At 45.8% G+C, this 20,781-nt stretch overlaps 6 protein-coding genes across 6 annotated transcripts; 3 read left to right on the top strand and 3 right to left on the bottom strand.

Annotated features, from left to right (window-relative positions):
• Positions 1 to 7,336: 7,336 nt before the first annotated feature.
• J3458_015158 (uncharacterized protein) lies at positions 7,337 to 9,141 on the bottom strand (the record flags this gene model as incomplete). Its single annotated transcript, XM_066120695.1, has 3 exons — positions 7,337 to 8,046; positions 8,110 to 8,946; positions 9,009 to 9,141. 3 exons carry the CDS (start codon positions 9,139 to 9,141, stop codon positions 7,337 to 7,339), a joined length of 1,680 nt encoding a protein of 559 aa, XP_065974287.1.
• Positions 9,142 to 9,741: 600 nt separating this feature from the next.
• J3458_015157 (uncharacterized protein) lies at positions 9,742 to 11,205 on the top strand (the record flags this gene model as incomplete). Its single annotated transcript, XM_007813112.2, has 2 exons — positions 9,742 to 9,817; positions 9,884 to 11,205. 2 exons carry the CDS (start codon positions 9,742 to 9,744, stop codon positions 11,203 to 11,205), a joined length of 1,398 nt encoding a protein of 465 aa, XP_007811303.2.
• A 944-nt stretch (positions 11,206 to 12,149) lies between these two features.
• On the top strand, positions 12,150 to 14,107 carry J3458_015156 (uncharacterized protein; the record flags this gene model as incomplete). The annotated part of the gene is made up of 3 exons (XM_066120694.1): positions 12,150 to 12,237; positions 12,291 to 12,926; positions 12,996 to 14,107. The coding sequence occupies 3 exons, from the start codon at positions 12,150 to 12,152 to the stop codon at positions 14,105 to 14,107; spliced, it is 1,836 nt and encodes a 611-aa protein (XP_065974286.1).
• A 2,074-nt stretch (positions 14,108 to 16,181) lies between these two features.
• J3458_015155 (uncharacterized protein) lies at positions 16,182 to 17,192 on the bottom strand (the record flags this gene model as incomplete). Its single annotated transcript, XM_066120693.1, has 3 exons — positions 16,182 to 16,578; positions 16,631 to 16,813; positions 16,873 to 17,192. The coding sequence occupies 3 exons, from the start codon at positions 17,190 to 17,192 to the stop codon at positions 16,182 to 16,184; spliced, it is 900 nt and encodes a 299-aa protein (XP_065974285.1).
• Positions 17,193 to 17,499: 307 nt separating this feature from the next.
• Positions 17,500 to 18,620, bottom strand: J3458_015154 (uncharacterized protein; the record flags this gene model as incomplete). Its single annotated transcript, XM_066120692.1, has 4 exons — positions 17,500 to 17,637; positions 17,690 to 18,003; positions 18,078 to 18,370; positions 18,460 to 18,620. The coding sequence occupies 4 exons, from the start codon at positions 18,618 to 18,620 to the stop codon at positions 17,500 to 17,502; spliced, it is 906 nt and encodes a 301-aa protein (XP_065974284.1).
• A 1,620-nt stretch (positions 18,621 to 20,240) lies between these two features.
• J3458_015153 (uncharacterized protein) lies at positions 20,241 to 20,564 on the top strand (the record flags this gene model as incomplete). The annotated part of the gene is made up of 1 exon (XM_066120691.1): positions 20,241 to 20,564. One exon carries the CDS (start codon positions 20,241 to 20,243, stop codon positions 20,562 to 20,564), a length of 324 nt encoding a protein of 107 aa, XP_065974283.1.
• Positions 20,565 to 20,781: the final 217 nt, after the last annotated feature.

Below are 20,781 nucleotides of genomic sequence, written 5' to 3'. Positions count from 1 at the left end.
TCTTTAAGAGCTTTTTAAAGAGACTTTTATCTCTTTTCTTTACTAGGCTTATTATTCTTAGTTTAATTCTTTAAGAATTCCTTTAATAAGCTTAAAGGTTTTTATAAGCTATTAGTTTTAAATTAGCTTAATTTTAAGAGCTCTTAAGTTAAATTAAGCGCGCCTTTTCCCGTAAATTTAATTAGGCTAAGGTTTATTAATATATTTTCGTAAACCTAGCTTACTTTAATAATAACGCTAAAGTATTCTTTATTTAAGAGTAATATATTACCTTTTCTTAAGTAAATTAGCTTAATTATCTTATTTAATAATACCTTAATAATATACGTTTAAAGAGTAAGGCTAGTTTAATAGATTATTTTATTTAAGTCTATTATATTTATAAGGAATTATAAGATATTCTTAGAGTATTTAATCTTTAAAAGCTTCTTAAGGTTATTAGCTACTTTTAAGATATCTTTAAATCTCTTTTAAATAGCGGTAATATACGCGTTCTAATAGTTTATTACTTAAAGACTTTATAATTACTAGGCTCTTTATTAATACTAGATCTTTACTTTATTAGCTAACAATAATTTTACTTAATTAATTTTAAGTTAATTAAAGGGTAAGCTACGCGTAGAAGAGTTAATATATACGATAATATTAGTCTATTAAAAGCGAAACTTCGTAGGGGATCTTTTTATTAAAAAGAGCTAGCTTAAAGATCTTTAGCGAGTTATCTCTCTTTATAATACGAGTTTAATTAATAAGATAAGCTAAAGAGTTCACTTATTTAGGTTAATTAAAGGGTTTTAAACCTAAGTTTAAGGGCCTTAGGGGACTTAAAGGGGGTCTACTAGGCCTCCTATTTTAACGATTATCTTTACTACTAAACGAGTTACTTAAATAGCTAGGGTTTAAAGAGGCCTTATAAATTAAAGGTCTTAAGAAATAAAAGTAACGTTAACTATTCTGTGAATTTCTTATATATATTATACGAAGTATATTCTTATTATAATAAGATAGGGTAAGGGTACTTCTTTTAATATTTTATAAAATAATAGTAATAAGCGACTAAATTAGGTAATTTAAGGCTGCTTTTCGCCTAATCTTACCTAATATTCTTTTAATATTAATAGATTAACCTATCTTAAACTTCTTAAGAGTATTCTTAATAATAAATTTAGCTAAAATATAAATATCTTAGAGTTATACTTAGGTATAAATATTAAGATTTTAAGAGCTAATATATTATTAGGTTAAGAGATTAATAATAACTTAGTTTTTATTTATAGCTTAACCTTTAATATTATATTAAGTTCTTATTAGTTTTTAATAAAGTGCTTAAACTTTTATTAAATTTTAAGCTTATACTTCTTATATTCTAGTAATTATAGTTTTCCTATTAGTATTATTTTATATATACTTAATAATTTAACTATATACGTTATTAGTGAATTAACGAGTAATATCTTTTATAGCGTATTAGAACTAAGTAAACTTATCCCTTTTTATTATAATACCTTACCTTATAAGAGCGATAATCTCTTAATATTTACCGTAAACCTCTTAGTAATAGCGTTAAATAGTTAAGAGGTTATAATAGTTAAAGGCTTTAACGTGTTAGGCTTATAAGCGTAAAGCTTTATAAGCTTAAGTTAATTAAACGTTTAAGCTAATAATATTATTATACGCTATTATAAATTAATTAATTAGTTTAATATTTTAGGTTAAGTTAAGAGCTTCTCTTATAATTACCTTAAAGCTAAAAGGGTTATAAATAACTATTTAACTTAGGTTAATAGATACTATAACTTTAAAGTAAGGCTTAGCTTAAGGTCTTAGAGTAAAGTGTTTTCCTTTATTCTAAGAGAAGAATAATATAAGTGGGTTAAGTACCTTTAATAATAATAATTAAGTAGGTTTAAAAGGTATAAAGTAATAATCCCTCAACTTAAGGTTATAATTCTCGTTATTATTACTAGAAGTATAATAAGTATTTTAATTAATAATAGTATTAATTAAAAAGAAAGTAAAGAAGTAATTTAAGAAGTAATAGGTACCTATACTTTTATAAGATAAACTATTATAAACTTTCTAAAGGGTATAAGGTAGTTAAATAAGGGCTTTTATAATACTAGAGCGTTCTAGGAATAAGAATAATAATAATTTTTCTAATAATAATTCCTATAAGGCTTTACTTATAAGAGGGGAACTAGCGGTAAGAGGTTAAGGGATATTATAAAGTGGGTTAGGTAACTATAGATAAGAGGCTTATCTTTAAGGGTAGAAGATTATTTATAATAAGAGCTTAATAGAGAGCTTAAAGTAAAAGAGCTTAATTTAATAATAATATTATAGGATATTAAAGGTTCTTAGTTCCTCTAAGCTAGAAGGCAAGGGGAGACTATCTTATATACATAAAAGAAACGGCCCGTGCCTAGTATACCCCATAGTTCTCGTAATCTCTTTGTGTAATAAAGGGCTTCTAATCCTTGCTTGACCTAATCCGTGTAATAATAGCGCAAGCCACCTCGTGCCCTCCTCGAATGAACACAGCGTTTTTGTACTTATAATGTCTCGAACAAAATCACGTCCGCGTCTAACCTCAAGCCTATTGCTCCGGCTTCCGATGTTAAACTCCAGCCCCTAGTCCTTCGCCCTCCAGCCGGCATAGTGATCCAACTGTGTAATTCCTCTAACTGTAGTTCTGGATCGCGACTACAAACCGACCCCAACCTATATGATGGGAATCGCCTACTCTAGCTATGGGAACTCGGGGCCGCCTTGGGGTCTTGCTGAGTGCTCCTAGTAGGTCCAAACCGTTGCATCTGATGGGGACAGCACAAAAGTCACATCAAAGATGCTAACGCCAATCAAGTATCCCATCAGAGTGATCCACTTGTCCCGCCCGCGGCCATGTTAAGAATCAAGCACCCAGCCAGCTTAGAAAGCTGGTAATCTCGGTAGTCATGGTGACATGAGCCCCCTTGATAGCTCGACCAACATGCCCTCCCGTAGCGTCAGCTGTCACACGGATTAGGTCAAGCAAGGATAGGAAGCCCTTTATTACATAATAGGATCACGAGAACTATGGGGCGCACTAGGCACGGGCCGTTCCTTTCATGTATAAAAGACGGTCTCCCCTCGCCTCGAGGCTTGAGGAAACCAAGGACCTTTGACATCCTACGAGATTATCATTGGATTGAGCCCTTTTGCTTCAAGCCCTCTATTGAGTCCTTGTCACATCGGCATAGCTCCCGAGCTACACTTCTTAGTAGGCAAATGTATTCTACCACAGAGTGTAACTTGTAGACTTAGGCATGATCCCCATGAGTCCTGGAGTTCCAACCCTACTAAATTCTCAGAAGTAACTCGAGACAACATAGTCGTTGCATTACGAGCATCTCAATAGCTCCGGCGCCAACATAGGCAACAATGCTCCCCGTAAAGTGAATCCGGCCATGAGACAGGCGTATCTGTGGCTAGCCAGTTATATCCCACAGTGTCGACAGCCTCCATATCCGGCACAAATTTGGTAGAGCCGCCTGCACAGACTGGTAGTTGGGATTGCCGATGCGTCGGCACATAACCGCATGCTAAACCTGCAGGTATTTGAGATGCGGTTCTAGGCTCTTTATCGCGAAAAAGAACGCGCTCTGATCGAATAGCAATTATACCCCCTTATATGCCGTTGACACTCTTTGGACTCCACAATATTCACAGCCTTTCATGGCTTAGCAATAGATCAAAACTATGTGTGTGAAGTCTGGGCGATGTGCGTGCAACCAACTCGAGTTGGCGGAGGGATAGTTACGATTTGAAACATCAAGGATGGGGCCGATGCGCGTAATACAAGGCAATAGCAAAACGCCCCAACGCTCAGCGGTAGGGTAGCAAAAGTTACCCTAATCTTACAGCCTACATATAACGGTTTAGTCATATATTCAGGGAAAGCGGTTTTTACCAATAGCTACAGGAATAGGCCGCAAATGTGGTAACACAACCCTAAGACTCACTCTCTCCGTGACGGGAACTACAGTGCACAGCAACGTAAGCAATGTGGCACAAAACACGACATATGCAAATCAGAAGTGCTGCAACTGGGCTCTCGGCATGGCACACTACATTACTCTACAATGAGACGAGTGTATAAAGCCACGCTACAACATCCCTCGTCAACTGTCAGGCTCACCAGACTGTTTCTAAAAATTCAGCTAATCGTGTCCAAACCCAGAGTACTACACGGCTGCCAGCGTGGCGACTAGACCAAAACATAATTGAAGATATCAGGTATATAAGCTATAACGATGCTAGGTAGCGGAGCGTCATACCATGTCCCAATCAACCTCGTTACCACCTACTGCCGCCCTAGACGATGCCTCCGGAGGCAGCGGAACATTTGTCATTATACTAACTACCGGTACTATCACAACTATATCTCTTCGCTTCTAGTCCCGTAGTACTCAGAGGGCCCCAGATGCACCGGGCAGTTTCCATGTCTCCCGTTTCTGGTGGGATGACTGGGCTGCATTAGCTGCCATGGTACGTGTTCGCAAACAAGAAGCCAGATGCTCTGACAATACACACGTCACTAAGCTTGAACCTGGTCTCCATCCCTTTATTCTCGGCCTATGCGGCAAAATATTTGCCATGCTGCACCACGGGCTCGGCCGCCATACTCAATTTGTGCCGCCAGAGAAGGTTGCCGTTTTCTAGGACTCCTCTATGCTCTGTACTATATGTACAACTTTAATCTGTTCTTGACCAAGTGCTCAGCACTATTCTTTCTCTCGAATCTTTCCCTGGCACGCAAATACAAGGTGCTTTAACTACGCTCTTGCCAACACTCACCTCCTCAACGCCGCCTGGCTATTGGGCGTGACCTTTGGCACTGTCTTCATGTGCAACCCGGTCGAAAAGCGATGGAGTCAGCCGCTGAGCTGCGGCCTAACAAGCGCTCTGAAGGCTGGTACCTCCCTTAATTTAGATATAACATGTACGCTCTACTACTTTGGAAAAGCCTGATCAATATTATTGGCTGTCCTTGTACTTGCAGACTCAGTAGTTCGTCTCGGTTACTGGGTGTCGGTCGAGGCTTCCATCACGTTGTGCATCTGTCTTCCTGCAACTTCAACATTGACTCGGTATCTCAGAAAAAGTCATCCATTCACTATTGCGAGCAAGGCCAGGGCATTTTTCAACTTTGTCAGAGACAGAAATTCCTCCGGAGCGACAAGTCAAAAAAAGACGCCACATCGACACCCGCAGCCGAACCGCAGCAAACTGGGATACAACCGATAACGCCTACCTTGTCTACCCTGACCCGGGACAGCACAAACATTGATCAACGAAGTGTTCCATGCTTGGAAAGTGTAGATGAATTATTGCCGCACGAGCATAGAAGCTACCTTACTACCGGGAAGGAAACTACTTCTCGCACGGAAGGATGTAATGCGAGGGTGGTGTTTCCAGGTACCCGAACTTTTTCCATTCGTATCGGCAAGACAGTATCTGTTACGCAAAGCTCCCGAAAGTAGCACTCTTATTAAGGGCGCTTGTATCAAATCATCGGTAGAGCCAAACCATAATTACGACTTGTATATTCTTTGTGAGGGAGAGGTGAAAACAATATACTTTACCTGGAATCACCTACAAGCTAATAACACTAAGTAGCAAAGGGTCGTATGACACGAATTGCCAGTCACTCGGAGTTCCTGATGTCAAATGGTATCCCACTTTGGGCGGCAATGGTTGAGACGGAGCACGGGTATCGGGTGAGGGACCGCGACGGAGAGCTACAGCGAGGTCACAAGAGTTCGTGATGCAACTGACAAGTTGTATTGCAAGAGAGCTAAAAGAAGTGAAAAGCTTGATGATTTATGTCAGGAAAAGAGCTAGCTAGAAGGTGCCAGCGCAGCAACAGTGATATGGTGCCTCACACGTGACTGTGTAGGCTCTAACATGTCGCGGCCCCGGCGGCTCCGAGGTTATTGGCGATCTTTGAGCCATTAAAACCTCGCTCTGTTGATGACTACTCGGCTTTGGAGGATGAACTGCTGTTCTTGGCTTGTTTGCGTCGCACGGGTCTTCTAATGGTAGCTTGTTGTCATTTGAGAGCTATATTCTTTGTTAGTAGATAGACGCCTGCGTTAGATTGTCACGCCACACCGTAAATTTACTCTAGACTGCCACTGGAATTAAAATTCACCACATCCTTCATGCTCCAATTCGCGAACTTTCTTCCAATGACAGGGCCAACTTCCTCCAGTGGCCGGAGGGAGTAAATCAATGGAATATTTAATAAACTCCGTTATTATCGAAACATCCAAGAGCTCCATTTGTCCTCTACCAATTAATAACGATACTACTGAGGCGAAAGCGCCTACGCAACGGTTGTTGGAGGGCCGCTCAACATGTGTTGGTTCCATATCATCTACTGACAAGATAAGTGTTTGAGAGCGACGAATATTGTCTCGTTTCCCTTCGGTCGTTGGTTTTTTAAAAGAATCCAATGCGCACCTTTAAGCCGCAACATCCAATCGCCTCCCCGGAAAAAAACGGTGTCGATATTACCGCCTATCATGTCCCTAAGGACAGCTACAAAATTATGTAAATTATATACAGCCTGTCGTTGGCACATAGAGTTTGCAATCATACGAGATAGTCCGTGCGAATAGCAATCTCGAGTGCTATGCACACCACGATAGAACCCGATCTTCTCTGTTTTCTCCCACGCAACCACTATAACATTCTGCCGTGCTTTCCGTGCCACACATTCGGAATGCCTCTTCGTATTCACGACTCCAATCCAAAGGAAGAAATTTCGCCCTTTACGGCGGGACGCAACGTTGCGAAAAGCTTCCCCCGGCTGGGAAATTTGACCCAGCAGAGGGAGCCTACGATCAAACGAGGGTCACATCCGCAGTCGAGTACGCCGGAGTCTGTCCGCTTTTTTGCCCCAGAAGCCCGAGTAAACTACTCCTCTGCAGAGACCATTTCCGATTGATCTTGGACACTGAATTGCAAGCCTGCAATGGGGTGGTGCGAGCAGCTGAATTGGGACAAAAAATACGGCAACGTCGACTGAACGCCCGGATATGCCGTCTTCAAAACTGTCTCGTGTTACTAACAATTCGTGACCCATATGCAAAGTTATGATTCTTGAACGATTTAATGCAGAAGACAGTCTATATATTGCATAGTACATTGGTGACAATTGAAACGGCATTAGCCCTCTGGCGCAGGAACTACAGAAGCCACAGAATGCTTTATGAACTATGACTCTATTCCACTTTCAGTTGCACCGTTATCCTTGCATCTACCCAAGTGTAGGAGCAGTTGGTGTCTGCAATTAGGCAGCGACTTTGGTACTAGCAGGTTGCGATTTGGGAGGCCACTTCACGCGCCTTTCCGCGCGAACGTACAAGTTATTCGGTCTGATAAGCTGGAACATGGGGTCGTACTCGACCGTCCCGTCCCCCTCACGTGAGAACTTGTACCGGTAAATCAGCTTTGGCAAGAAGACCTTAACCTCTTGTAGCGCGAAGTTGAATCCAATACACATTCTTTGACCGGTGGCAAACGGCACATACGCCGCCTTGTGCCGATTCTTCACCTTATCCGTATCCCACCTATCAGGGTCAAATTTATATGGGTTGTCCCATAAATCAGGATTATTGTGAATATGGTGTATAGCGGGGATTATGACGGCTTCTTTGGGGAGCTTGTATCCTCCAGGCAAGATAAGGTCGACTTTGGCAGTGCGTCCAGGTTGATATGATGGGTTATGTCGGCGCTGCATCTCCTTTATATACTTGTCCAGGAAGACTAAGCGCTCCGTATATTCGGCAGTCATAGTGGTATTATCGTCAAACTCGTTATCGACCAGTTCCTGGAGGAGTCTCTCTTGCATATTTGGGTAGGTGACCAAACCATAGATAAGCCATGACAGCAAGGAACTAGTAGTGGTGAATCCAGCGCCAGTAGCCACAACCAATGCCCAAACTAGACTAGTCTTGGGCAACTTTTCACCTTTGTTGTCGATGGCACGGATCGAGTAATCTTGGCGCAATGTCAGCTCAGATACTCAAAGCGGGATTGGACGGCAGGCACGTTGTTACTCACCGACCACGTTCGCCGCCTTCAGTGCAGCATCTTGAAGTGGGAGGTCTTCCACTCCGCCTCTGGCAGCGTTTTGGATAGACTCGTCGACTAGCCGTTCAATGTGGCTCCTAACATACTTCAACCGTTGAGGGTCGCCAAAAGGCAAACTGCTGTACCAATCACCTTTGGAAGTAACCTTCTTGTTGAGTGATAATAACTCGGCAATCAAATGCACCATTTCATGCAAAGGCGCATCAGGTGACGAAAAGTGTTGGAAATCCATGCCTAGAGTAAGCTTACCAACAGCCTGTGAGCCAAGCTTTAACATGTATTGGTAGACATTCCACGCTTCTTTCTGTTCATCCAGCGCATCAAACACCTTGAAAGCGTCTTCAACAGTCTTTTGCATCGTTGGTGCGTAGTGTCGGACCGCCTTGGGACCAAGGGCTGGAGGTAGGAACTTGTGAGCCACTCTCCATTCCGGCGTGTCAGTGTCGCCGAGGAATATTCCAGCAGATGGTGCTTTTATTGCGTAAAGTGGGTGGGCTGCATTGATCTTCTTGGTAAAGAAGTCGGACTCGACGAAGGCAATGGCCGCAATCTTGGGGTCGTTTGTGTGGTATGTGACACGTCCCATGTTATTAGTCTTTATTACTGGGCCGTAATATTCAAAGAGGCGCTGGTGGTTGCCGAGATGATCTGGGTAGACCTCGAAAAAGTTTCCAACGTAGGGCAAGCCTCTTGGCCCTGGAGGATCGCGAACGGCACGTCCGTCAACAGAAATAGCGACTGGTCCGGTCGCAGAAATGACATCTGCGACATCTAGGAGTACGCTGCTCTGCACCTGGAATCCAATTCCTGCGTACGTTCTTAGTATGTGGCACTGTGATTTAGCGAAAGACTGTTCTAGTGTTGCATACCACTGGGTTCGACAATAGCAAAATAAGAAGCAATAAGATGTTTTAGTCCGTCAGCATTCAGATTCTGGCTAACCGGAATATCAATGGCTGTTGATGGTGACTCTCCAAGCAAGTGAAACTGTTGTGTGGCCATGATGCTTGGTGTTGTACGGAAAAGCCGCTGGTGTTTGTCTTGTCAAAAGTCTCAACTTGTGCGATGAATCAGACTTATATGCAAAGATTTTAAATGCTTTCGGATCTTGCTGCCAATGGTCCGAGCTGGCTTATTCCCGTGCCAGCAGACTGAGAGTTATTTCGTCATTAGCCACCATCAAGCACCAAGTTCCTTCCTTGGTACCAGACTCCATATTTCTTTCCGAGGTACTGCTTCCCGGCCCTGCAGCTTGTCAGTAGTCTCCGCGGCATGGATATAACTAATTGGTTCGGCTGGCTGTCATGGACGGAGCTCCCCGGCGAAATAGTGGGACTGGGCCGAGGAAAAGTGCCGTGCTTGGCGCTTTGCCCTGATCTTTTGTACGCGCATGTTGTGATTGTACCGTTAGTAAATATGAAAAGTTTTCTGCAAACCTAGTCTACATTGTATGTACCTTGTGACAGCCAGATACTTCTAGCCTCAAATACCCATCCGATTCTGTCAGCTGCTTTTTTCCGGATCATCCCCTGTTCACCTAGTCGACTGACAAGACCGTTTTCCTTTTCCCAAGTAATCAGGATAAGCAACCCATTGAACAGCATGGGCGAATACACTGTGGCAGACGTGGCGGGACACAAAACCAGAGATGACCTTTGGGTGATCATCCACGGAAAAGGTAGCATTACTTCCAAATGCGCAACGCCCGCCGGATATTTGTCATTCTACTAACTAATGCTCCCAGTCTTGGACGTGACGAAATACGTGAGAGATCACCCTGGCGGGGCTGACGTCCTCCTTGATGTTGCCGGGAATGATGCAACGGTGGCATATGATGAAGTTGGACATTCTGAAGATGCAGATGAGCTTCTAAAGGCGTACGTGGTCGGTACCGCCAAAGATGCTCAGGAGATTAGTCGTGCCAAGGCTGTACGACTGGTTCAGAATGTGGCTGAAAACCCAAGGCCAACTTCAAGCGCATCTGTTCGTATTGGCACAACTACTGTCACAGTCGGCTCGATTACTGCAGCCCTCTCCCTGTTGATTGCGTCACAAGGCCGTCTTGGCCTGCCCGACGTGTTGTCAAGGTTCAGTCCACTCTCTCAGCTGCAATCAAGATGGATCTCAACTGTCCACATACCGCAAGGAGGCTTTTCAAACGGTTTCATCGCTGCTACTTTCTTTTGCGCAGCCATCGGTGGCATGATTGGACTTCGGCTTTCCAATCTGACTCAAATAGAATCGGGTTTCGAAAAATACCCTCCACACATCAAGAGTAGACCGTTGGCTAAGGCAAACCCCCATCTTTCCAAAGGCTTCCTAGAGCCCAAGGAATACAAGTCTCTCCGTCTCATCAAGAAAGAAGTCTTGTCGCCGAATGTGTATCTTTTCGTTTTCCGGCTGCCTGGCCCCCAAGACGTTATCGGTCTACCTATTGGTCAACATGTCGCCATCAAAGCCAACGTTGGCGGATCAGACATCTCGAGGTCATACACTCCGACGTCAAACAACACTGATCTAGGCAGACTGGAATTAGTGATTAAATGTTATCCTGACGGGGCGCTCACCGGAAAGTATCTCCAGCATCTTAAACTTGGCGACAGCGTCCTTTTCCGTGGGCCAAAGGGGGCCATGAAATATACCAAGGGCCTCTGCAAAGAAATAGGAATGATCGCTGGCGGAACTGGAATCACTCCCATGTACCAGCTTATCCGAGCAATCTGCGAGGATGATTCTGATACAACCCAAATTAGCTTAATGTACGCTAATCGCACGGAAGAGGATATCCTTTTACGCAAGGAACTTGAAGCATTCGCCGGGAATTATCCAAAGAACCTTAAAATATGGTATATGCTGGAACAACCTCCACCGAAATGGGCCTATGGCAAGGGATACGTTACAAAAGAGCTCATGGCTTCAAAACTACCTAAGCCATCTCCCGACACAAAGGTTATGATATGTGGGCCACCAGGCATGGTAAATGCTTCTAAGAAGTCGTTGATAGCATTGGGGTTTGAAGCCCCAGGAGCCGTTTCCAAGATGACGGACCAGATCTTCTGCTTCTAGTGCATCCGGTGCACTCTGGCATTGCTATTACGTCTTATTAGACATTTATATACTCTTGTTAGTTGTATAGATAGATGTTGTCATTTCAATTCTACTTTTCTACAAACGGATCGTAACACTAGATGGAGACTCGGCCGCGCTTCCCGTGAATCGGGTTCCCTCACAGCCGGCATACAGCTTTCTCGTTGCATATAGCTTTGCTCCCAGGAAGAGTCCACAATTATCTATGGGCTCGCTGCGACATTTGCTGAAATTTCTTCAGATTTATTTTGAGGTTTTTCTTAGGCCGCGGCAAGAAACGTACTCAGAGCCGACTGTATCCCAAGGATGCTGTCTCATTAAGATTTGCGAATTTCTTGTCTCTGAATTATTCTGGTGACGTGACACGAAAAATGTTGGGCCACTGCGGAGCATAGAAACACATTGCTAGACTAGCGTGTCTCGCACAGACCAAAATTATCAACTCCTTTTGATATCCGCGCCCTGGAAGTGACTTCTTTCCGCGGCTACAAACCCCAAAATAGCTTTGATTCAGAATGGCAGTTCTTATGGACAGCCCCCGCTCGGAATAGCCATAGACATATGCGTGATGGAAAGCCACCGCCAGCGACCCCATAACCGCCGAGGTTCGGGAGCCGTTGCTCCATATTATCGTCACAGCCCAATCCACTCTTGGGCTTACGACTCGGATATCACGGACGGGCGCAATTCGCATTGTTGATCCTCGGGAAGCTTATCGACCCAAAACACAAGCTAGTCTGGCATTCCATGAATGACGAAATGTAGGCTCGCAGAGCCACAACCATGGCAAAAAGAGCCTTCAGTCGTCGTATAAGTACGTTTTCCCCTTCTCTGTCAGTCACCACATCACCAGTTTGCACGGCTCAATCTTTTATAAGAATCCTATTCTTAAACCACATATTCTGAAGCTGCCTGATCACATAATGACCGCCCCTACGTGGTATCCACCCGTAAAGTACACCAGCCGTCCCGTTGCCATTCTCGGCGCAGGTGTCCTTGGGCGCAGAATAGGTATACGAACTCCCTATTACATCTCAAGTTCAAAAGCTAACAGCGGTCAATAGCCTGTATCTGGGCATCGGCGGGATACAACGTGTACATACGAGACCCTAGCGCACAGCAACGCGACGACTGTGTGGCATACTTCGATGAAAATGTAGCCTCGTATGCTCAGAAAACTGGAAAGGCTCCTGGTACTGCAAAGGCAGTCGAGGACGTGAAAGATGCCGTTTCGGACGCTTGGCTTGTTATAGAAGCCATTCCGGAGAAGCTCCAGTTAAAGATCGATACCTTTGCTGAGCTGGACGCTCTTGCGCCGGCTGACTGCATCATAGCCTCTAATTCTTCATCATACAAGTCTTCTGAAATGCTTGACAAGGTTTCATCGGAAAGAAAGACTCAGATCCTGAATATGCATTACTACATGCCTCCTGCATGCATGATTGTGGAACTCATGACGGATGGCCACACGTCGCACCCGATATTCAATTTCATGGTTGAGCGGTCAAGGGAAGCGGCGACGCTACCGTATGTTGCAAGGAAGGAATCGACTGGCTTCATTTTTAATCGTCTCTGGGCCGCTGTCAAGCGTGAAGTCTTGACCATTCTGGCCGAGGGTGTTTCCGTTCCTGAGGAAATTGACTCGATGTGGACTGAAATGTTTCTTAAAGGTGGCTTGGCACCTTGCAGGACAATGGACGGTCAGTGTTTTCTTTTCCTTTTTTCGATATTGAGGAGCAACTTGGGGCTCGCACTAACGAGAAATGTAGAGGTCGGACTCGATACAGTGGCATTCATCGAAGACCATTATGTTGCGGAACGTGGCTTGTCACCTGAGAAGACTGTTAACTTCTTGCAAAAGAATTACCTAGACCAAGGCAAGTTGGGAAATAAATGCGCCAAAGGTGGTCTCTATTCGCCAACGGACTTAACTTCCACCACCACCAAGAGTAAGTCGGATGAGCCAAGGATCCTGGTCTTGGATATCGGCCTGTCTGCAGCTATTCCGACTACGACATCTGGTGAGATACTTGAGATTTCTCCCGACGGGAAGATTCAACGGGTTCTAGTTCGCAACCAGTCATACCCCGATGGCCTCGGGGTGGATTATGCAAGCGGGCGGATATTCTGGACCAACATGGGCGTCCCAGGGAAGAATGATGGCTCTGTCCAATCAGCTAACCTCGATGGAACCGACGTCCGTATTTTGGTTCCTCCCGGCACTATTAACACTCCCAAGCAACTCGTGGTCGAGGGCACTGAGAAGAAGATCTACTTCGCGGATCGCGAAGGCCTTGGCATATTTCGTTGCAACTTCGATGGTTCCAAGCTAGAACTTTTAATCAGGAATGGCGACGCCGAAAATCCAAAGGACCGAGAGGACGCCTTGAAATGGTGTGTTGGTATTGCTGTTTCCCCTAAATTGGGGAAGTTCTACTGGACTCAGAAGGGGCCTTCAAAGGGCAACAAGGGACGCATATTTTCCGCCAACATCGCAACTCCCGGTGGCCAATCCGCCCCGTCTAGGAACGATGTTGAATGTCTCCTTGATTTTCTGCCTGAGCCTATCGATCTTGAAGTAGATGAAGAAACTGGCACGCTCTATTGGACTGACCGTGGCGAACTTCCCTTTGGTAACTCCGTAAATCGGGCTCGGCTAGATAATTCTGGCCGCCTGGTGAAGTCTGCTTCCCCCGGAAGATATGAAGTTCTCACTAGGAGTCTCAAGGAGGCGATTGGCCTGAAGCTGGATACCCAGAATAGGCATATTTACCTGACTGACCTCGGCGGCAATATTTACCAGTGTGATATGGATGGTAAGAATAAGCGCGTACTTCACTCAGACGACTACCGAGCATTCACTGGCATCAGCATCTTGTGAATACCCAAGCCTGCGCTCAACAACGGATGTGAGATATCCGCCGGCTGAACAATATTTTGTCTAAGAGTACATCTTCATCCAGCATAGTCATAGTAACTCATAGACAATGGTAGAAGAGATTAGTAGGACCCAAGTCGCTGGTAGAAATGACGACTGTAGCTAGAAAAAGGCATTTATTTAGATGAAACTATAGCAAGCTTGGTAGTTGAATTCAATGTTCAATCCTGACCCTCATAGTGTTCTACTACCGAGCATATAATCCACACACATCCAATGCTTCGCCAGCCAAGCACAGCCTGAGTCGGTCTTAAGGCAGAGGGGACAATAAGTCGAATCGCTGCTGTTCCACTGGTTCCTGGTTTATGTCAGACGTGTTAATTCGCCCCGAAATACGACTGCCGAAAAATATCCTGCTACCACTCATGAAATCCATCAAATCGTCCACAAACAAAGTGTTCCCACAAGCAAGGCGACTTGTCTCCTAACGTTTATCCTTGCAGTTTGAGGATGGTACACAGTCTATATGAAAGAAGCATCTCCACGGCAAAAGCCGCTCTTTTGACGCTGGATCATATCCTAAAGGAGGTAAAGAAGTCTCCCCACGCACTGTACGTTTCAAGTATACATGGAGTTGCAGAGACTATCACGGCAATGTACACAAAAGCAGGCACAAAAGTAGTGAGCGAGCATGCCCAATATTCCAGCCCCGAGCATATGGGGCTTCTTGGTCATCAGACCATTACCAACAGGGTATTTTCTCCGGCAGTAGCTACGCTAAACATACAGTCTCATACTGCGATGACATATGCTATTTTGCGGAAGAGTGGGCCTTCGTTACTGTCGCAGAGAATATAAGGGTGTATAACACACAAAATACTGAGGCGTGGCCACGTCCGTTTTTTGTGACAGTTACAGAAGGATCCATTACATAGTTGGTTTTATAGCTGAGAACTTTGCAACGGCAAATTAGTTGGAAAATAATACAATAAGAAATGACTTGAACAGTAATAAAACAGGCAAATTCGCAGATAGGTAAGCGATTTGGTGGAAACATGAAGCCGTTTCGGCAACGACTTGGTCATACCGTAATGAACATACCAAGCCGTCACAGCATTACCCACAAAACTTGGAAATCTTTGCGCGCCAGATTTAGCCTTGGCTATCTCATGGCTGTTCAGGCTAAATTTGAGGCTCTCTATTATCCCGGGTTAGGTATAATTTGTCAGCTGTTTACAGCTCGGCGCTGCTATCCTTCATAATACGCCACGGGTGGCACCTGCATTTCATACACCCCTACACCCTTGGATCGGAGTGCCACCTATTTGTGGTCATTCGCTGTGCGGTTTGAGAAGCCATCTGCAGTCTCCGTCTGAATACCACAGTCAATATGTATTCCATCGCTCTCATTGATACTAGTCTGAGCATCCAGCCACAAAGAAGAGCTATTGATATTATCCAATGCGACAGCTAGCGTTGCACTGATTTTGCGTCTTGTCTGGTGAGGCCTCCTAGCCAGAACTTGCCGGGGACAGTGTCAGTACTATCGCCAGACCTGGAGTATGAAATAGTGCGTTTACACGGGCCACACTTCCTGTAACATTCTCTTATGACATCCCTGCACTACTCCTTCTCGCGCCTTGGGCCATTCCCTTGGTCGCTGGGCTCGCTTCCGGGACATATAGTCGAAGACATATGAGTCCGGGAGATGCCAGCCAGCTCGCCGATAGGAGTGACATTATAAACCGGCTTGATAGTTTCTTTTATACTTCTTGGGAAGTTCGTCTTGGCCCAGATTCGGAATACACTTCCTTTCCGCCCTTAGAAGTTTGTGTCAACGGAAAAAGCCCACTATTATTCGGTATCGCCGAATAAAGTCACCAAAAGCCTCAAAAGCCTCAAAAGCCTCACAGTGGCTCATGTCAGGGCCCTATTGAAGCCTGCCTTTCAATACAGCGAAATCCCTGAATGGATGACCTTCTAGATGACCTACGATATCTATAAAAAGGGTCTAACATACGTGGCTAGATGGCTTCAACCCAAGGACCAATCCACTATTCAATTCGATCCTTAGCTTTCAGTCGCGATAATCTGGCACTAGTGACCCCAGTTGAATGTCACCAAAAGACCCCCAAAAGTTCATAGCGGATGCCTCGTCCAAAAATGCATCTAGAATCTCATCATTGGCCGTAGGCATTATGGTTGACTCGTCCGCGGCATTCGCTCGTGAGAAGAAAGGATCTCTCATAATGGGTTCACAAGCCAGCGTATTGGTTGAATAGTTGGGATATAGCTGACGGATCGCTTCCAAGAAAACGCCGCCGTAAATGGAAGCAGATGCATAAGTCTCTTCCAGCTCTTCCATAACCATCATGCAAAGCTCCAGTTTATTAAGGCTGAGTCGGCGAGTAAGTGCATCAGTAGATTTACAATTGAGAAAATGTATGTGCATGACCGAAACTAAAAGGGGAGGACTGTACAATTTTAGCAAGCGCCATATGAGATGTATGTGGGAGCATTACTAACGTCATTGGGGCCGCAAAGCCTACAAGTCGGTCCCGAACAATGTTGTCAATAATTGCATTGGCCCGTAGGGCTACAGCGTCTACCTTGTTTCTTATGTTGGCTCGCCATGCTTGTCTATTGGCGAGGGGCAGATCTTCTGGAACCTTGGTCATGTAGGGGTTATAAAATGTGATCAAAAGCGTGCTGATCTTGTTTAGATTACCGCGCTAGCACACTTTGTAGGGACAAAGACGTCCACTTACTGGTAATGCAACTGCAAGTGGTAGAGATAGAAGAGGGAAAATTTATTCTGTTCATTTGCACATTTGTCCGGAACCTGAAGCTGCTGAATATCTGCTTCAAGGGATTCAACCTGTTGCAGCGTGGCAGCTGGGCCAAAGGGCTGGTAGCCTAATGCCAGAACATCGCCAAGGAGCTTGCTTAATCGGATGAGAACAATCCAGTACTCGGCCAACTGAGACAGGTCATCCGGGATATGGCCTTGGATAATTGACGGTGGTAACTCATCCAGGTCACTTATCACGTCAGCGACCGACGGCATCGGCGTGTCGCAATCGTTCATGTTCATCCTCAATGGTCGACCAAGTGTCAAGCTCAGCCATCGATCTCGAAAGAAGCAGCTCCAGAAAAGACGTCTCCAAAGATGACGTCGGTAGGCGGGGAACGACGCATTAAACTTTACTGAGTCTGGGTCACGGTGCAGACCCAAAATTTGGCAGATACTGATTGCAATTCCTGTCCAATACCATGGTTGTGCATGGCTGTGTCTTTGCGAGTGCCACAATCCCATGAGCAGAGCCGACTGGAGCAGAACCACCTTGTCCGTCTCGCCACCGTTATCATACATACACTAACATCCCCAGGAGTTATTAGCAACAAGACAAAACATAGCTACTCCCGTGAATGGAGGTGGTGTTTCTACTTGCTTTCGCACGAGAGTACATTGCAGCCTTCATTTCTTTGCGAGATGAGTAGCCTTCTACGGTCCAGGTACGAGCGTCGACAAACTGCAACCCAGTTTAGCCAAGACATTCTTTACCCAGTGAGTTGCCAACTTACATTTGCAGCCACGAAGAATATGCTCCACAATAACAGCAAGTTCCATTCACTAGTTTCACCGGTTTGGTGGAATGTAAGGAGCAATTTGGCATCGATTACTGGCATGATGGGGTGTATGTGATGAAAGTACGCTCGGAGGAGTTCGCTGCATGTGCTTTTCTGCGGCAGAGTGAAGACTCCTTTGTGCTGGAGATAGTCATGGTCCTCTTTGGACAGCGAAGTCGATTTCTCGGATGAAATGAGAATGTGCCGGGCGACAGGCTGCGACGACGGCGAGCAATAATCCAGTACAGATGAGAACCCAGGGGCTTCACCTGTTGCAATGATGAGCTTCGTGCTGAGTGATTGTGCATCTGGAAGGCCAAAGACGTCCCGTGACCCAGCTTACCAGTGTAGAATGGTACTTGGCCTACATGTTTACCTTGTCCCAAAGCCGCAGAGGAGATTTCGATTCCAGTACGCCGTTCGTCTGGGATAGATTGTAATCCGGTAGTGGACCGAGGAGGACTAGACTCAGCCCCAGCATTTACCGAACCCTGCTCTTGGGCGGAATACGTCACCAGAGTATCGAGTCTTTGCCCCGGCGAAGCTGGAGATTCCGAGTGAGGTATGTTACCTGTGGCAGTGATTTGACGTTCCTGGCCAACAGCTGTTTGGGGAGGTGGTTGGATCTTCTGTCGTCTGATAGTCGTATAACCAGTTGGTCAGCGCTTCGGCGGAAAAAGAGAGAGGGAATATCTCATTCTGGGCGTAGGTGGTAATATTCTAACTTTTGGCTTTGAGTCTGGTGGACAAGGCACTCAGCATTGTCCTGCATACAGCCGACACATGGGACGCCGGTGACGGAGAGGCTGCATCGCACTTTGCGCCGACGGCAATTTTGACATGCAACGGCTGATCTATAGCGTGGCTGACGACCCTGGAATGGCATGGCAAACAAAACACAAGTAGGTAGTAGAGCGGCTCACAGCTTCGCCCTTGGTGGTGGGTTGATCTGTCTTGGCTTGGATGCCAAGGAAAAGAGCGAGGTCCTCGGAATAAGGTCATGGGGGTGGGGACGATTTCTATGAGAACAGAGAGCTGAGCTTTCACTCCCAAGCATAATCTTTGGCGTTCTAAAACGGGCGCGATATCTGTGGCTACCATGTATGAGCTCTGACGTGACGCCGGTGCTTGTTCCGACTATGTAAGAATTCTCTACCTTGGAGCAGGTTGAACCCATGGAATCGATATCCCGAGGTAAGCAGCCCCACTGACGATTCCGAGGATCCAGGATCTGTCGCCTCATTGTCGCACGGCACAGCAGCTCACTAGCTGTATTGGGTATCAGGCCGCGTAACACGCTTGGAATTACGTAGATGATATGCATAGCGATGTGTGGAGCCAAGCACCCCTTTTATCAGGGGCGCACACAATTCTTCAATGTTCCGTTTATCATCAAATGCCAAGTTGCCGTGCCTACGTGCGACAGTTATGCGAGCACTCTGTGTTTTCATCCGTAAAATGCAGGGGCTGTGAGACTAATAGCGAACTTGGTCCATTAGAGGTCCGAGTCGCTTATTCATGAAGAGCTCTTGATTGTTAACGCTGCGAAACAAAAGACTTCCTCGTCCGGAAATGCCAAAACGCCAGCTGGAGCCAACGTTTGGACCCAGGAATCATGCTTCAGGCCAACCCGACAAGGCAATGTTGACGATAAAGCGACGGTTAGATTGGCATATTGGCGTCGCCACTTGCGAGTTCACAATGGTCCTGAGTGAACCTGAATTCGAGATGCAAGGACCCAAAGCAAAATAATGACATGACACTTCAATGTTACACCCGCGGCATCCGGCGCGGCCCCGCTCCGCCTATCCGGCACAGCCGTTCGTTACTCAGCCGTACGTTACTCTTTCTTCTCAGCACATCTCTCACTCACACACTTATTTCTAAATGACCTTGAAACTCAATCCGTCTCAGCTATCCTCACAACCGCTGGACTCACAAGACCCACCGCTCTCCCCGGCGAGCAGACGCATTTTCCCATTAACTACCGGGTCGGAGGCCGCCTTGCGCGTATATTCAGCTCGAATATTACTTTTCTATCTTATGGGGGGCGAAATAATAGGGGCAAAAAGCCGCCTGGCACGGCTGTTTGTCGCCGGAGCTTGTGTGCGGCAGATAGGTCCTGCGATTCGTCCGCAGCAACTCGAATGGATTATCATTCGAACGTCGTTCGATAAAGCTCTCGGTAGCTTTAAATGGAAGATCCTCTTGCTATTTTTTTATTTCCGGGTCAATTTCTCCAGTGTTCAAGAGAATGAGCTCAAGTACGCTTTAAGACAGCATCTTATTCTTTGGAGCAAGATTGCGATAAACGAAGTGAGGTGTAACATCCGATTTGTGTGAAAAGTTGCCAACGACACTCCCCGTCACTGCACATAATCCCTGTGGCTCGCAAGCGGACACAGCCATTATCCGCGACATCCAAATAAAACTCGGTCAATCCGGTTCGTTGGGCCAAACCCAAGGGCACGGCAGGATCAATGCCTCTGCTGTTGTAGCCAGCTTCATGGGCACAAGTGGACCGGCTCCCATTAGCAAGCGCCCTGACGGAGCCTTAGGAACCATTGGCGTGGTGCCAAGCGAAGACAATAGCTCCATAACGCCTGATCAAAGCCTCGAAGAATACAAGCGTCAGGCTGCTGAGCTCTTCAAAGGCGAGGGCAATGACGTGGTTAGCCGCACGACGCCTTATGACGGCGCGAGCAAAAGCAAGCCCAAGCAAAAGAAGCCTCCCCACGGCGCGGGGAAGGCAAAAGACAGAGGCAAAGTCAAGGGAAAGGCAAGGGCGCGGAATAAAATCTCTCCAAGATTTATCGCAAGGAGGCTTTGAATGACGATACGCCCGGCCAGGGTGCGGAAACAGGTCTTCCCACCTGTAACGACGAGGGCGTCATCAACTTGATCTATCACCAGGTTCGTAGCCTAATTTCCTGTCCGAAATTAACGTCACCTCCCGCACTTGCGATTGCCAATTATCTAGATTAATGATGATGGCGCCGGCCCCTTGATGCTGCCATCGACGGCACATCCGGCGGCTCTGATGTCAG

This window comes from Metarhizium acridum (assembly GCF_019434415.1).
Source record: "Metarhizium acridum strain ARSEF 324 chromosome Unknown scaffold_347, whole genome shotgun sequence".
NCBI lineage: Eukaryota > Fungi > Ascomycota > Sordariomycetes > Hypocreales > Clavicipitaceae > Metarhizium > Metarhizium acridum.
The sequence above is the reverse complement of the archived record's forward strand: the minus strand, read 5'-3'. Positions and strand labels throughout refer to the sequence as shown.